Genomic DNA, 15,574 nt, shown 5'->3' on the forward strand with positions numbered 1-15,574 from the left:
AGCTTCAGCTTCTGGCCACTGGACCATGTTACATCTATGTCTACTAGAGCACATTATCAAACATTTCTTCATCGCAGGTACTCACAGATAGTGATCAAGTCACCCTGTAATTCTGTAATTTCTTCTTTGTTAAGCTAAATAGTTTGAGCTCCTTGGGTCGTTAATTACATGACATGCTTTCCAGTCCTTAAATCATGCTCTTCTCAGTACCTTCTCCAGTTTTTATCACATATTGGCTGTGTCTACACTAGCCCCAAACTTCGAAATGGCCACACAAATGGCCATTTCGAAGTTTACTAATGAAGCGCTGAAATGCATATTCAGCGCTTCACTAGCATGGGGGTGGCTGCGGCGCTTCGAAATTGATGCGCCTCGCCGCCGCGCAGCTTGTCCCGACGGGGCTCCTTTTCGAAAGGACCCTGCCTACTTTGAAGTCCCCTTATTCCCATCAGCTCATGGGAATAAGGGGACTTCAAAGTAGGCGGGGTCCTTTCGAAAAGGAGCCCCGTCGAGACGAGCTGCGCGGCGGCGTGGCGTGTCAATTTCGAAGCGCCGCGGCCGCGCCCATGCTAATGAAGCGCTGAATATGCATTTCAGCGCTTCATTAGTAAACTTCGAAATGGCCATTTGCGTGGCCATTTCGAAGTTTGGGGCTAGTGTAGACACAGCTATTGTGACCTGGGGTTCTGCTTCAAGCCCATTTCCAGTACACTCCAGTACACTCCATCTCCAGTACACTCCAGCATCTGATTACTCTCCAGCTGACCCTTTGGTCCCTGGAAAGGCATAGAGCTGCACATGTACTCCTCCCTATCCAGCCATGGACTCACCTTTCCCCCTCCCCAGCCCCTTGCAGGCAGATATACGACTAACCCACCTGGGCCTGAGAATGGAGCCTTGCTATATAAGACTTGGTGATGGTCTCCCAAGGATTGGGGCTGGCTAGAACTCCCTTCTTGTATGAGAGTGGAAGGAAGGTCGGGGGTATGAAGGATGAGAGAGGCCAGGAAAGGAAAGAGAGAGGTTTGGAGAAACAACAAAATTAGCTATTTATAGGAGTCAGGACGAGGCATTTTCTTTCAGAAGGAGTGGGGAGCACACAGAGAGGCTCCCTTCCTGAGAGAATGGACATTTTTATGCAGGTGAGAGACCATGTCCTCAATTCTTCATCAAAATTTCTGCTTTTTTCTACTCCCTCAAAATCTTTGACTTCCCTCCCACACAGTTTCTATTTTCAATAAGAAGAGACACGGATTTTGGTGGGTGGGGTGGGAGATGAAGACCCACAAAGTGCTGTTTGTGGAGGGAGACCCGAGCTCAGAAGAACAGAGGAGGAGAAAGGTAGAGATAAATGTGCTTGTGATAAGAGGTAGAGAGAACTACATTGGGAGACTGGAAAAGGGAGATGGAAGGTCAGGCAGAAAAACAGCTAACAGTAACCAAGCGTATGCCTGTCCTGCATAGGTAGACATACTTGTGGTAATTTTAGCCATGCCAGCACTGCTGGAAACTGCAGTATAGAAAGGTGCATAGGCTGCAGCATGAGTTGTGGGGTGTGCTGTAGCCCCTAGTTATGTACCATGCAGCAGTATCTGAATTGCTATTTTTAGCTTTGCAAACACATGTATGTCTACCTATGCTGCAAACATACCCTAGACTGCATTAGACAAATACTCAGACAGGGGAATACGTGAGCAATACTGGGAGGGAAGCAGAGATAACACAGTATGGAGATGAAGAAAAAGGGCATAACCACAGAGGGAAAGGAGAAAGTAGCCCGCAGGTCCAAAGAAGAAAACAAAGAAAAAGAGATGACAAACATGAGAGCTTAAAACAAAGGAGAGAATGGGAAATGGAACTGTTAATTTTCATCTCTTCATTCATATAAACATATTTGATTGCATTTCCCTGTCAGCAAAGGAGCATTTCACTTTCAAACCCTCAGCAGACTCTTTGACTAATTGCCATCAGAAAGTCAGGATACAGACTCTTGGAGCTGATTACAACTGAGGGCTATGTCTACACGTGCCCCAAACTTCGAAATGGCCACGCAAATGGCCATTTCGAAGTTTACTAATGAAGCGCTGAAATGCATATTCAGTGCTTCATTAGCATGAGGGCGGCAGCGGTGCTTCGAAATTGACGCGGCTTGCCGCCGCGCGGCTCGTCCAGACAGTGTTCCTTTTCGAAAGGACACTGCCTACTTCAAAGTCCCCTTATTGGAATAAACTCATTATTGCAATAAGGGGACTTCGAAGTAGGCGGGGTCCTTTCGAAAAGGAGCCCCATCTGGATGAGCCGCGCGGCGGCAAGCCACGTCAATTTCGAAGCGCCACTGCCGCCCGCATGCTAATGAAGTGCTGAATATGCATTTCAGCGCTTCATTAGTAAACTTCAAAATGGCCATTTGCGTGGCCATTTCGAAGTTTGGGGCACCTGTAGACACAGCCGAGGAGTGCAGAGTGGGAGTACTTCAATACTTATTTTTGCCACTCAAGTACTCAAACACTTTTCGTGGGAGATGCTTGACAACCACAGTCTTTAAATAGCTGTTCCAGTTTCCACATCTGCAAACCATTGAGACAGTAACAACATGTAGACGTCTAAGGCATTGTTTCTTAAACTGTGTTCCACAGAACACGGCTGTTCCATGAACAATTCGTCAGTGTATCACAAGCGTTTGGAAAAATACACTGATGGTCTATATTTTCTGTTATTAAAGCCAGATGCAATGTTACTTCTCCATTGCTATGATACCCAATTGAATTACTTCATTTTGGTTTTGCTGCATATTTTGCTGTTTGTTTTTTGTTTTGGTCTGACAACAGTTTTTTTAAAGAAAGCTTTCATAGGTGTTTCACATTAAAAATATTATTGTTTGGTGTTCTGTGGTCTCAAAGGGTGTGTCCACACAACAATGTTATTTTGAAATAACTGCTGCTATTTCAAAATATCTTTGTGAGCATCTACACAACCCACCCACTGTTTTGAAATAATTTTGAAATAGCAGTAAATCTCATTCCAGCTTTGTCTACACCCCCCTCCCTTTTGGAGCGGGTATGTAAATCCATGGGATTGAAATTGCAGGCAAGATGGGGAATTAAATATCCTGCACCTCATTTGCATATTCCCACAAGATGTGGCCTTTGAAGTGAAGTCATTTCAAAAGTGAAAGTGCCATGTAGACTCTGGCACTTTGAAAGGAAACCCTAACTTCAAAATTCCCTTATTCCCAAAATTATTTTTTTATGGGAAGAGGGGTTCTTTCGAAGATGGGCTTTAATTTTGAAAGAGCCGTGTCTACACTGCTTTTCTTCTTTTGAAAGAAAAATATACAAATGAGGCATCAGATATGTAAATCTGCATTTCATTTGCATTTTCATTTTCCTCATTTGCATGCCTCTTTTGAAAGCGCAATGCTAGTATAGACTCAGCCCATAAGTTTTGCTTGTTCCGGGGCTTCTCTGCAGTGTACACGTTATTCCGGAATAGTTTATTTTGGAATAACTCCTCCAGAATAATCTATTCCAGAATACTCTGTAGTATAGACATTCCCAAAATGTTTTAGAAACTCTGGTCTAAGGGACATGAACTTCTTTGTGCCTCAAAAGAGTAATTAGCTGGCAGTAACTGACCATTTAGATTGACCTGCAAGACTTTCTGCCCCCCAGTGTATTGACTGAGGAATGTCTTGAGTTTCTCACCTCTTCATACACTTACACACAAAGACACGCCCACCCACCATCTGTTCTTTGTCCACTTACTGGATGGAGTTCTCAATGCGAGTGATTGTGAGAAAAGCTGCTAGGTTTGCTGTGTAAGATGAGATGACAATCAAAGCAAAAAGCCACCAGGCGCCCATCATCATTCGGGTTGCCAGCGTTGTATAAGGAACTTCTCCTCCTGTTGGACAGAAGAAGGAAAATTAGAGCTTTCATTTGCATGACGCCAAACCAAATCTTACCTATTAATGCTTTGATCGCATGAAATACTTCCATGAGTAAAGTGAGTAGGATTTACATCATAATTTCTATGCACTGAAGAGTGTTAAAGAAAGGCACACCTCCACTCCAAAAGGCTATCTATGAACTCCAACTGTGCTTCATCTGACAGGCAGGAGACAGATTTCATGAGCTCAGAACAAATCAACATATCTAAGCCCCAATGGTATTTCTTTCTCCTTGCAAACTTCCTTAATGACCTCTCTTAAACTCTCCCTGTGCTTTTGCGCAGTTGCAATGTCTTGAAACAGAAAACAAAACCAAAGCCCAATTTTTTCACAACTTTGCTGATAGCCTAAATGTGCAGTTACAGAGCCTGTGTTTACACTAGCAAATTCTTTCAGAAAATCTTGCCCTTTTTCAAAAGAACGCATAGAACATCCACACACAAAATGCATTCTTTCACAAGTAAATTGAAAGAAGTGGCTCTTCTCCCAAAGTCCTTTTCCGCTCCATGATCAGAATAATTCACAGGAAGAATTTCTAATGAAACAAAAGAAAAATAATTGTCTAAACAATAAAGCTGTAGATTCTGAGGGATGGAAATGGTCACAGTGAGAAATAATTGAAGATAGACAAATCTGTGCAGTATCCACTCATGGTTAACATATTTCCTTCATTGCCTACAGAACCCATTCTTTTCTTCTGCCTGGCTACTGCACCTGCAAAGCTGATTGTTTTATACACAGCTGTTCATGTAAAGGAATTGTTCTCAGACAAACTCCAATTCAAACAGTTCTCCTTACAGCTCTCTCTGTTTCCTTACATTCTTTAGAAACTACCAGTTTCTGGCTGCGGTTACAGTACAAAATAACTTTGAAGTTAACTTCAAAGTAAGCTGCTACTTCGAAGTAGCATGCAGAGTGTCTACACACACTTTCCTTTACTTCAAAGTTAATTTTGAAGTAAGGGAAGTTAACTCAGCAGTCACTACTTCATTCCCACATTTTCTGTGTAGACTTACTTCGAAGTTAACTTTAAAGTTATTTGGTAGTGCAGATACAGCCTCTGAGTAGGATTTTAAAAGAATTCTGTTGGCCGGATCTGCTCATGGTATCATTAACAGGAGTTTCAGCTGTCTTTCAGTGGAAACACAATCAGATCAATGATGAGTGCTTCTGAAAATATCATCCAGAATCTGTCAATTTTTTTCCTTTCCATTCTTTCCTGTTGGTGTATGCATGTTCTGGATTCCAAAGTCCATTATAAAAACAGGACTTTCTGACTAGAAAACTAGATGTATACACTTTTCTTAGAAATTCATTCTCATTTACTTTCAGATTTTGTACTGGGCTATCATGTTTTCTCACTTCCCCTCTTTCTTCTAACAGTGCTTAAAAAAGAGAAGAGGAAGGAGTTCCCTTGCAACTTCCCTAAAGAAGAGCAATCTTGATCAATAATCTAATCTGATAATTTCTGTTTCCCAACTTTCCTATCATACAGAGCATTTAGAGAATGACACTAATGGCCACCAGAAATAAAAATAACCGTAAACTAGTATTTTGCATGGATGAGTCCAACACCAAAGATTCAATGTGTTTTGTTTTAAAAAAATCTAAATTAACAGTCCAACTGTATTTAGCCTTAATGTAAACCCCAGGGACAAGAGAAAAATGTAATTGGTTTTTATCCAAGTTTATAAAATTATATTTAGCTCAGACTTATTCCTATGTTATTTTCCATACCATTCTGTAAAAAAGAGCCTCAGATACAGGATCAGAGCAGTTTCATAAGCATTGACATCTTATGACAGGTTGAATCAGCTATAAACACATTGGCTATGGTTACACTGATGCGAACTGCTGGCAGCAGTATGCAAATGGATGGTCTCAAAAACGCAAATGGCCAGTCATTTGCATGCTCCCTCACTGGCAGACACTGACACTGGCACAAAAAAAGCAGTATTAACGTGGTTCTGCTGGTGAACCCCCCACTTTGTTGGCAGCCTCTTACGCCTGGAAAAAATCAGGCATAAGAGGTTGCCAAGAAAGAGTGGGGGGGTGGGGTGGAATTCCACTGGCAGAACCACTTTGACACAGCTTTTTTTGTGCTGGAGGCAGCATCTCCCAGTGAGCAAATATGCAAATGAGCACCATTTGCATTTTTGAGACTTGCCATTTGCATACTGCTGCCAGTGTTTTGCATCAGTGTAACTGTAGCCTTTATGTTTGATATTTGCTTACACTTAAACCTCTTCATGCTGCTCTGGCATTGTAATGTGGTGGAGTTCATCTAAACTGCAGTTACTCTCACTTTAAGTATAAATGAGAATAAGGACCCTTTCAGTTGCAATTTGAGTCTACTTAGAATTTTAATTTATCTCTGAATATTACTGACATTTTCACAGTTTTCTTTAACATCTGTATATATGACAGCTAACTGCAACTGTGCAACAAAATGTTTCAAAAATATGAGGCTTTTATTCTTCTTCACTATAAATCATGTTTCACTCTACCTGAATTAATTATAAATAGATTTCACTGCCTTTTAAGAATTCCAGGATTAAAAAAAGACAAGATCTACATTTGACTCATGAAGTCAGAAATACATCTCCTGCTATTTCTGAGACGCCATATAATTATCTGAAATAAGAATCTCCCGATCATATGCATAGATGTTATTTCAATATTAGGACTTTCTGAAGGCCAAAATTAACTCCAACTTCTGAAGACCTTGCTTTGTGTCCAGCACAAGTTGTAAATTAAATCCTTTAATTGAATATTTCCAGTTTACAGTGGAGGTTTGTAATACATTTGGAATCTTTCAATCAAAAATAAGTGACAAATGAAAAGACAGAGATACCAAATTAACCCAACATGCTGCTTGTTCTTTTAACCTTCAGCGGCCAGTCCCTGCAGTGTAGATCTGAATTCCATTGAAACAGGTGGGGAGAAGAAGGGGAAACAGACAATTTCTTAGCTCTATTTGCAATTTCATTTTTCAACCTCATGAACAGAATGAAAAGTAGCATCCCACGGTTTTAATGGGAATGAATTGGCAGAAAGAAGAGGGTCACTAAAAGCCACCCACCTGTTTTTTATGCACAGCTGAAATTCTCAGACAAGGGTCCCACTCACTGGGGAGCTGATCTAACCACGTATATGTGCCCATTTATACCATAGCATACTGTTACTGCTCAAACTTGGCCTTCTTTCCATCACAAGTTTCTTCCCACCCCTAATTTCTATGCATTCTTCCTTCAAATGCACATTATTAAGGCTTTACGTGTCTGAAAATGTGTTGTTCAGCAGGAAATCTCCATAGTGCACACCGCTGTTTGTAAATAAAGCCCTGCTATCAATCCACAGTGCTGTAGCCTACGCCATCAATAGTGAATGCCTTCAACTTGGGGACACAGGTCAGCAGGCAGCACACAGGTTCCTGTAAGTTGGAACAACTTTTCTCTATTTTTGTAGGGAGTGCACATCCCCGGCACCAAGTGCACCCCACTCCCATTCAGGCTCCTTCCTCTACATCAGGGGTTCCCAACCTTTTCCATACGGGGACCCATTCTGACAATTCAGGAAGATTTGGTGACCCAAAGCGATTCAAAAACAGAGGATGGGGGAGGCAGTGCTGTAACTAGCTAATTTTGCGCCTGAGGCAAGAATATAAAGTTGCGTCACCTCATGTTTATATATTCATAGTAGTTACTTCATAGAAAAAGAGAAATACATTAGCAAAAATAAAATAGTACCACTATGTTATTTATAGTTAGTTATTATTTTATTATTATAGTTGATCTGAGTTGTGGTGGGGGAAAGATGCTCAGCCTCAAACCACTCTCCCTTCTGCTCTCCCAACTTAAACCCCAAACACAGAGGCTGGAGGGGCTGGGGTGTTGGAGGAGGGTCACACTCGGGGGCTGGGGGATCACACTCAAGGGCTGGGAGGCAGTCATACTCAGGGTTGAGGGCAGGGAGAGTCATACTCTGAGGTTGTGGGGGTCACACTCAGGCTGGGGGAGTCACACAAGGGCTGAAAGGCTAGAGGCTGGGGGGTCACACTCAGGGGCTGGACGAGTCACACTCAGGGGCTGGGGGGGCCAAGTGAATCACACTCAGGGGCTGAGAGGGTCACACTCGGGTGGGTGGGGATACAAACAAAAATGAAAACTGACAGATCAGCTACATAGAAGAGAAGGGAGGGTGAAAGGGAGGAGTGGGGGGCAAGATTACTTAATGAAAGAGCCGATTAAGTGGCTTGCCTGTGATGACTACGAATATTAAAGTTGGAGAAGCTCTCTTTGTAATGCGTAATTGCTTCTTATTGATAGACGTACTAGCTGCTAGCTGTGGCAGCATTAAGGAACTATAAATGGCTCCTTTAAGAGCAACATGCAGCACCGAGCTGCTGTGATCCTTAACAAATCTATTTGTGACCCATGTTTGGGTCCCAACCCATTGGTTGGGAATCCCTGCTTTACATGGATGCTTTAAAAACAGGCATTTTGAAGAAGCATAGAAAGCAACTGCATTACAATGCTACCACTATGAGACAAAACTGTGAGTCTCACCAGGGATTTCAGTCTCAGGGGTAGCCCAGATTCTCACAGCTGTAGCCCTATTCACCATGGTGGCCCTAGTGTGAGGCAACAGAGGTGGGACTCCCCATGGTGGAAAGGCACATAAGCATTCCAAGTACCTTTTACTCCTTATATACATTGCTCTGTAATGCTTTCACTTGCTAAAGTGTGCGCTGTAATTGCAGTAGCTGTGAAGTAGTAAGCTTAATAAAGTACACAACTCTGTGTTGAAGCGAATCCCACCGTCCTGTCCATACCTGGCCCTATGAGCTGACGTCCTACTGTCAGTAGTGTTTGCAGGCTGCTGAAACTGAAGAATAAAATAAGATGAGGTTCTAGGAGAGAAGAAGGGTGGACCTGCTAAAGGATGGCACAGATAACATGTACCACAGCCAAGACACAATCTGCTAATCTGTAGCATGGGACTGAATGTGAATCATTCAGAACAGTTAGTATGGTATGCCTGCAACCCCTTGTTTTTCAGGGGAATGTCCAATTGCTGGTTTCCCAGACAGCTGCATTCATTTGCACACTCAGAACAATGAAAGATCACTGGATTCGAAAAAGCCAGTGTCGCCATGAATAAATGATGAAAAATTCATTTTTAAACTTGCAATTACAGTTGGCATTTTTAAGGCCAGGGCTGGAGGCAACCATCCTGCTGACAAGTGATGTCATTCGTGATACTAGACATGTAGATGCTGGTCATGTAGGAGCCAAAGGTTAGAGCCTGTAAAAAGTCCCTAAGTTGATTTAATATTGATTGAACATCCACAGTGGTAGGCTGTAATATTTATAAATTAAACACAGTAGTTTAGTGGTTACAAAAAGAATCGTACTACGTAACCATAATTAGAGCAAATGGGTGGCTGTATTACAGATAGCATCCTGCACCTTTCTGACATCTTTAGTGGAACTAATATAAGATTTTCTTCTGGCATGAATTGTAATACATTTGCTATTTTGAAGCAGGTCTGTCACTTGCCAATAAGCAGCCATGCAGTTAAGCAATGGGTACAGGAGATGCCTCTCCCTTATGGTCTTTGTCTTCATACCTTTATTTAATCCTGTTTGCTGACTTTCATTTACTTCATTGTGTAGCTCCTCCAGGGGATAAGGGATAAAATCATTGCGAGGTCCTGCCCCTGCAGCACTCCTGTTGTGGACAGGTTTGTGACACCTCTATCCAAACTTTTCGTTAAAGAATAACATGAAGTAGGAATGAATTAACAACAGAAATGAAGAATAAATAGCCCTATGAAGCAAAGGGTGGATTGCTTGAACTGACAGCCTTGGGTTTGGGATTTATTCTGTCCTTTTGAGACATTAGTCTACCAATCTTCTGATTTTCTTGACTTCTCAAGACCTTATGTCATTCTCCAGGAATGCAGGAGGTCGCCTTTCTGGATTTCTTATCACTGGAATGCTGCTCATTAGGGCTGTTCCTACATTGCCATTGTCCCATCGGCAGGGGCATGGTAATGCAATTCGAAGCAGGCTAATGAGGTGCTGACATCCATAGTCAGCACCTCATTAGCATAATGGTGGCCGCTCAAACAAACTTTGAATTTCAGATTGACAATGAAGATGAAGGCAGCTTCGAAATAAGTGCCCTGCTTCGACATTCCCCTACTCCCACAGAACTAGATCAGAGTAAGGAAATGTTGAAGCGGGGCACTTATTTCAAAGCTGCTGCCATCTTCACTGTCAATCTGAAATTCGAAGCTTGTTCACGCGTCTGCCATTATGTTAATGAGGTGCTGAACATGCATGCCAGTGCCTCATTAGCCTGCTTCAAATTGGCTCATTACCATGCTCCCTCTGATGGGACAATGGTAGTGTAGCAGCAGCCTGTGGTTGATGGGGTCTTTCATAGGTTCAGTCTTGGGGTAGCAATCAGTGTGTACAGGATATCAACCTGGTGACCAAACAAAACGACACCAGTTCAGGTAGGTGACATCTAATGGTACTTTAATAAAGTAGGAGCAAGAGTTTCCTGCACTGCACTGTTCCCTTTTCTTGAGGATCAGTCACTGAAACATGATCTTCTGTATTCTGTATTCTCAAGGACTTGACTCTGTGGTGCCCACCGAAGTCCTACTTCTGACAGTTTTTTACATTAATTGTTTCTCTTCTGTAGTCTCAGGAGGCCAGGTCGATTAGGGTCTATTTGGGAAGAGCTTTTAGAAATAGTGGAACTCAACTTTCTTCCCATCAGTGGCTCTGCAGGGCTAAATCCACTTGTTAGAGTTATGGACTGGTAGGCCAAAAAGGCAAGATGAGGATCTGAAGATTTAGAAGGAAGATGTATGATTGTCTTCTGTTTCACCTTTACTCTAGAGTTGTGGTTCTCAAGTTTATTTGATTGTACCCCTTTCTTTGTGTCTGTAGTATACACCACTCTTCCCCACCACACAAGCATTTATACTGTGAAAAATAACCATAACTAAATATTTAACACAATGGGCTTGTTTACACTTATAACTAGTGGGGTTCCGCAGGGGTCTGTTTTAGGACCAGTTCTGTTCAATATCTTCATTCTGTTCAATATCTTCATTAACGATTTAGATATTGACATAGAAAGTTCACTTATTAAGTTTGCAGATGATACCAAGCTGGGAGGGGTTGCAACTTCTTTGGAGGATAGGGTCATAATTCAAAAGGATCTGGATAAACTGGAGAAATGGGCTGAGGTAAACAGGATGAAGTTTAATAAGGACAAATGCAAAGTGCTCCACTTAGGAAGGAACAATCAGTGTCACACATACAGAATGGGAAAGGACTGCCTAGGAATGAGTACAGCAGAAAGGGATCTAGGGGTTATAGTGGACCACAAGCTAAATATGAGTCAACAGTGTGATGCTGTTGCAAAAAAAGCAAACATGATTCTAGGATGCATTAACAGGTGTGTTGTGAACAAGACACAAGCAGTCATTCTTCTGCTCTACTCTGCGCTGGTTAGGCCTCAGTTGGAGTATTGTGTCCAGTTCTGGGCACCGCAGTTCAGGAAGGATGTGGAGAAATTGGAGAGGGTCCAGAGGAGAGCAACGAGAATGATCAAAGGTCTAGAGAACATGACCTATGAAGAAAGGCTGAAAGAATTGGGCTTGTTTAGTTTGGAAAAGAGAAGACTGGGGGGGACATGATAGCAGTTTTCAGGTATCTAAAAGGGTGTCATAAGGCAGAGGGAGGGAACTTGTTCTTCCTTGCCTCTGAGGATAGAACAAGAGGCAATGGACTGAAATTGCAGCAGGGGAGGTTCAGGTTGGACATTAGGAAAAAGTTCCTAACTGTCAGGGTGATCAAACACTGGAACGAATTGCCAAGGGAGGTGGTAGAATCTCCATCACTGGAGAAATTTAAGAAGAGGTTACATAGATGGCTTTCAGGGATGGTCTAGAAAGTGCTTGGTCCTGCCATGAGGGCAGGGGGCTGGACTTGATGGCCTCTGAAGGTCCCTTCCAGCCCTATTCTTCTATGATTCTATGATACACTTGCCCCCAGCTTCAAAAGGGACATGTTAATCAGAGCGATGGGAGATTACTAATGAAGTGCTGTGGTGAATACTGTTACCACTGTACTGTAACACTCTTTCAGCTCAGTGACTTTTAGATAAAACTGAAACATTTAAATATATATTAAAATAATAAAGGGGAGGTCTATTAACTGTATTCTGTAAGCACTGGGATCCAGTGTGAGAATGGAAATGCTAACCTCTTTTCAGCTGAGCTGACATTCCAATTTTCTGCATCACTACCAATGATAATATTACACAAACTGTGTTCAATCATTAAATTAATTCCCCTTAAATCAATATCCTTAAAGGCCAAACAGTCCTTTAGTAGTTACCCGATTAAGATTATGTTAGCATAGCATATTAGTTATAGTATATTTATAACTCCCTTTTCAGCGATAAATCTTGTTTTCCCACCCAGCTCCCAGACACTGCCATGGAGAGATAAAGAGTGGAATGGGAAGTGTTTCACAACAGCACAAAGTGATTAGGTAAGCTCTCTGATATCATAATACCAGTGACACATCTGACATATTGATTTTCAGGATTTGGGTTTCTAATATCCAGAATTAGTGGTTTGACAGTCTCAGCGCGGTAAGGAAGAATCTCTCTGCATCTTGCAGAAGCTCTACACAAACTTGGAGTCTCAAAGGCTGTGAGTCACATAGGGCACTCACAGCTTTTGCACCAACTGAACTTCATCCTTCATCCTAGCCATGCAAAACCTACTAAGTTTTCTAATGAAAAATGCAATGCATTATAGATGAAAAAGTATATTACAAATAATGTGTAGTAATTTAGTGCCTAGACACACAAGTGATTGGTGCTGTAATTACAGACAGGTAGGAAGATAGATGGAGCTTAATGTGATCATAAAAATTGGCAAAATAATTGCAGTTTGGAACTTGTTTGAAAAGCACTTTTATAATCCATTTTCTATGTCCTCCTCAGCTGCCAGAAAAGAAGAAGAGTAATTACTATACTTGTAGATTTAGGTGCCTAAAAGTAGTTACCGCCATCCAAATTTAGGTAAATCTTTCTTAATCTAATGGTGAATGTTCAGCATTTCTGGAAATCAGACCACTTGTATGTGGGTGCTGAGATATGGATTTTGGCACTGATATTTCAAAATGTATCTTTTGTTGAAAATTGTAACAACGGTGTGTATTATAACCCAGGGTCTCTCAACTTGTTCCAAATTAATTATCTAAGGTGTTTGTACACAAATGAAAAAAGCCTGGGAAACAAACAGGAAGAATTAGAGGCCCTGGCACAGTCAAAGAAGTATGAGGTGATTGGAATAATGGAGACTTGGTGGGATGACTCCCACAGGTCACTTTAGTAAGCTTTTGATACAGTCTACTACAACATTCTTGCCCATAAATTAAGGATGTGTGGAGTGGATACATGGACTGTAAAATGGATAGGAAGCTGGCTAGACGGTTAGGCCCAACAGGTAGTGATCAATGGCTCAATGTCTGGTTCCAGTTGGTTTTATGGGGGTGCCCCAAGGCTCTGTTCTAGGGAGGGTATTGTTCAACATCTTTATTAATGATCTGGATGACGAGATGGATTGCACCCTCAGCACATTTGCAGATGAGACTAAGCTAGGGGGACATGTAGATACATTGGAGGGTAGGGATAGGATCCAGAGTAACCTAGATAAATTGGGAGATTGAGCCAAAAGAAATCTGATGAGGTTCAAGAAGGACAAGTAAAGAGTCCTGCACTTGGGACAGAAGAATCCCAAGCATTGTTACGGGCTGGGTGCCAACTGGCTAAATAGCAGTGCAGCAGAAAAGGACCTGGGGATCATGGTGGATGAGAGGCTGCATATAAGTCTACAGCGTGCCCTTGTAGCCAGGAAGGCTAAGGGCATATTGGGATTCACTAGCAGATCTACAGAAGTTATTATTCCCCTCTATTCAGCACCATTGAGGCTTCATCTGGAGTACTGCAAACAGTTCTGGGCCCCCCAGTATAGAAAGGATGTGGATGCATTGGAGCAAGTCCAGCAGAGGGCAGCAAAACTGACTAGGGGGCTGGAGCACATGACCTGTTAGGAAAGGCTGAGGGACTTGGGCTTATTTACTTTGCAGAAATAAGACTGAGGGGTGATTTGATAGCAGCCTTCAACTTACTGAAGGGGGGCTCTAAAGAGGATGGAGAGAGGCTGTTCTCAATAGTGATGGATGGCAGAACAAGGACCTGTAATTAGAGAGAGAGAGGTATAGACTGGATATTAGGAAAACCCATTTCACCAGGAGAGTGGTGAAGCACTGGAATGCTTTACTGAGACAGGTGGTGGAGGATCCATCCCTTGAAGTTTTTAAGCCCCATCTTGACAAAGTCCTGGCTGGGATGATTTAGTTGTGGATGATCCTGCTTCAGGCAGGGGGCTGGACTAGATGACCTCCTAAGGTCCCTGCCAGCCCTAGGATTCTATGATACTATTGCATACCTTTCAGGAGTCTGATTTGTTTAGCATACCCTCAAGTTTCACCTCTCTTAAAATGACTTGCATACAAAATCAGACATAAAAATACAAAAGTGTCATTGAAAGATTGCTTACTTTCTCATTTTTACTATGTAATTATAAAGTAAATTGATCAAAATATAAATATTGTACTCACACTTCAGTATAGAAGAAAATAAACAAGTTATTGTTTTTATAACATTTTAGGCTGTAGTGATTTCTTTAGTACTTCGTAGGTAGCCAGTTGTAACAGTGGGCAAGGACATAGAAGAAGTGATGCACCATGTCAGAGAATCCCTGTGTGGTCCCAGGAGAATGTGTATTCTTGGTGGAGAATCCTTTTCTAACCAAAACCCTCTCATGTTCTGAAATGCTTGGAGTCTGAATTCTAATCCAAATTTTGCCGTTGTTCAGTTTCTGTAAAATGGAGCTTGGAACCCATCTCTTCTTTACATTTCAACAAAAATTGCTGCCTCAGAGGAGTACCCGTGTTAGTCTGGAGCTTCACAAATAATAAGTAGTGCTGTAGTACCTGAGAGACTAATTTAGAGACTAACACTTTTTTCATAAAAGAAGTGAGTCCTGCTCATGAAAGCTCATGACCTAATTAATTTGTTTGTCTCCAGTACTGCATTAAGCGTAGAGTTAAAGTTGATGAAGTCCATTCTTAACTATCCCAGTACAGGTTGAACCCCTGTAATCCAGAACTCTCATCTGGCAACATCTGCAATCCAGCATGATTTTAGTTAGCTGACTAAAATGGGTGTGGCCCAGTTTCCCATGATGGGTGTGGCCAAGTTTCCCATGGGCCCATAAAGTTTGTTTACAGACATCAGTACTTGCTCTCAGTGTTCTGTGCTGTTATCTAGCTGTAATTTATGCCTAAAGGTCTTTTAAGAGCCCAGTAAGCAGTGGAAGTGTTGGTAATGTGCTAGACAATACTGACCAGCAAATTCTCTCATTCAGCACTGGTCAAGTCCAAAGGGTGCCGAATGAGAGTTTCCACGTGTATTATACTTTTAATTATATCCTGGGATTACCAAACACCATCCAGTAGG

At 42.0% G+C, this 15,574-nt stretch overlaps 1 protein-coding gene across 3 annotated transcripts in view; it reads right to left on the reverse strand.

The window, feature by feature from the left end:
* GRID2 (glutamate ionotropic receptor delta type subunit 2) overlaps window positions 1–15,574 on the reverse strand; it is a 1,071,343-nt gene that overhangs the window by 173,342 nt on the left and 882,427 nt on the right. For all 3 annotated transcript variants that reach the window (XM_074993599.1, XM_074993598.1, XM_074993600.1), the window contains exon 12: window positions 3,765–3,903. In XM_074993599.1, the coding sequence (XP_074849700.1) occupies window positions 3,765–3,903 (139 nt within the window). The remainder of the gene's footprint in view (window positions 1–3,764; window positions 3,904–15,574) is intronic.

Source organism: Carettochelys insculpta, chromosome 4 (assembly GCF_033958435.1).
Source record: "Carettochelys insculpta isolate YL-2023 chromosome 4, ASM3395843v1, whole genome shotgun sequence".
Classification (NCBI taxonomy): domain Eukaryota; kingdom Metazoa; phylum Chordata; order Testudines; family Carettochelyidae; genus Carettochelys; species Carettochelys insculpta.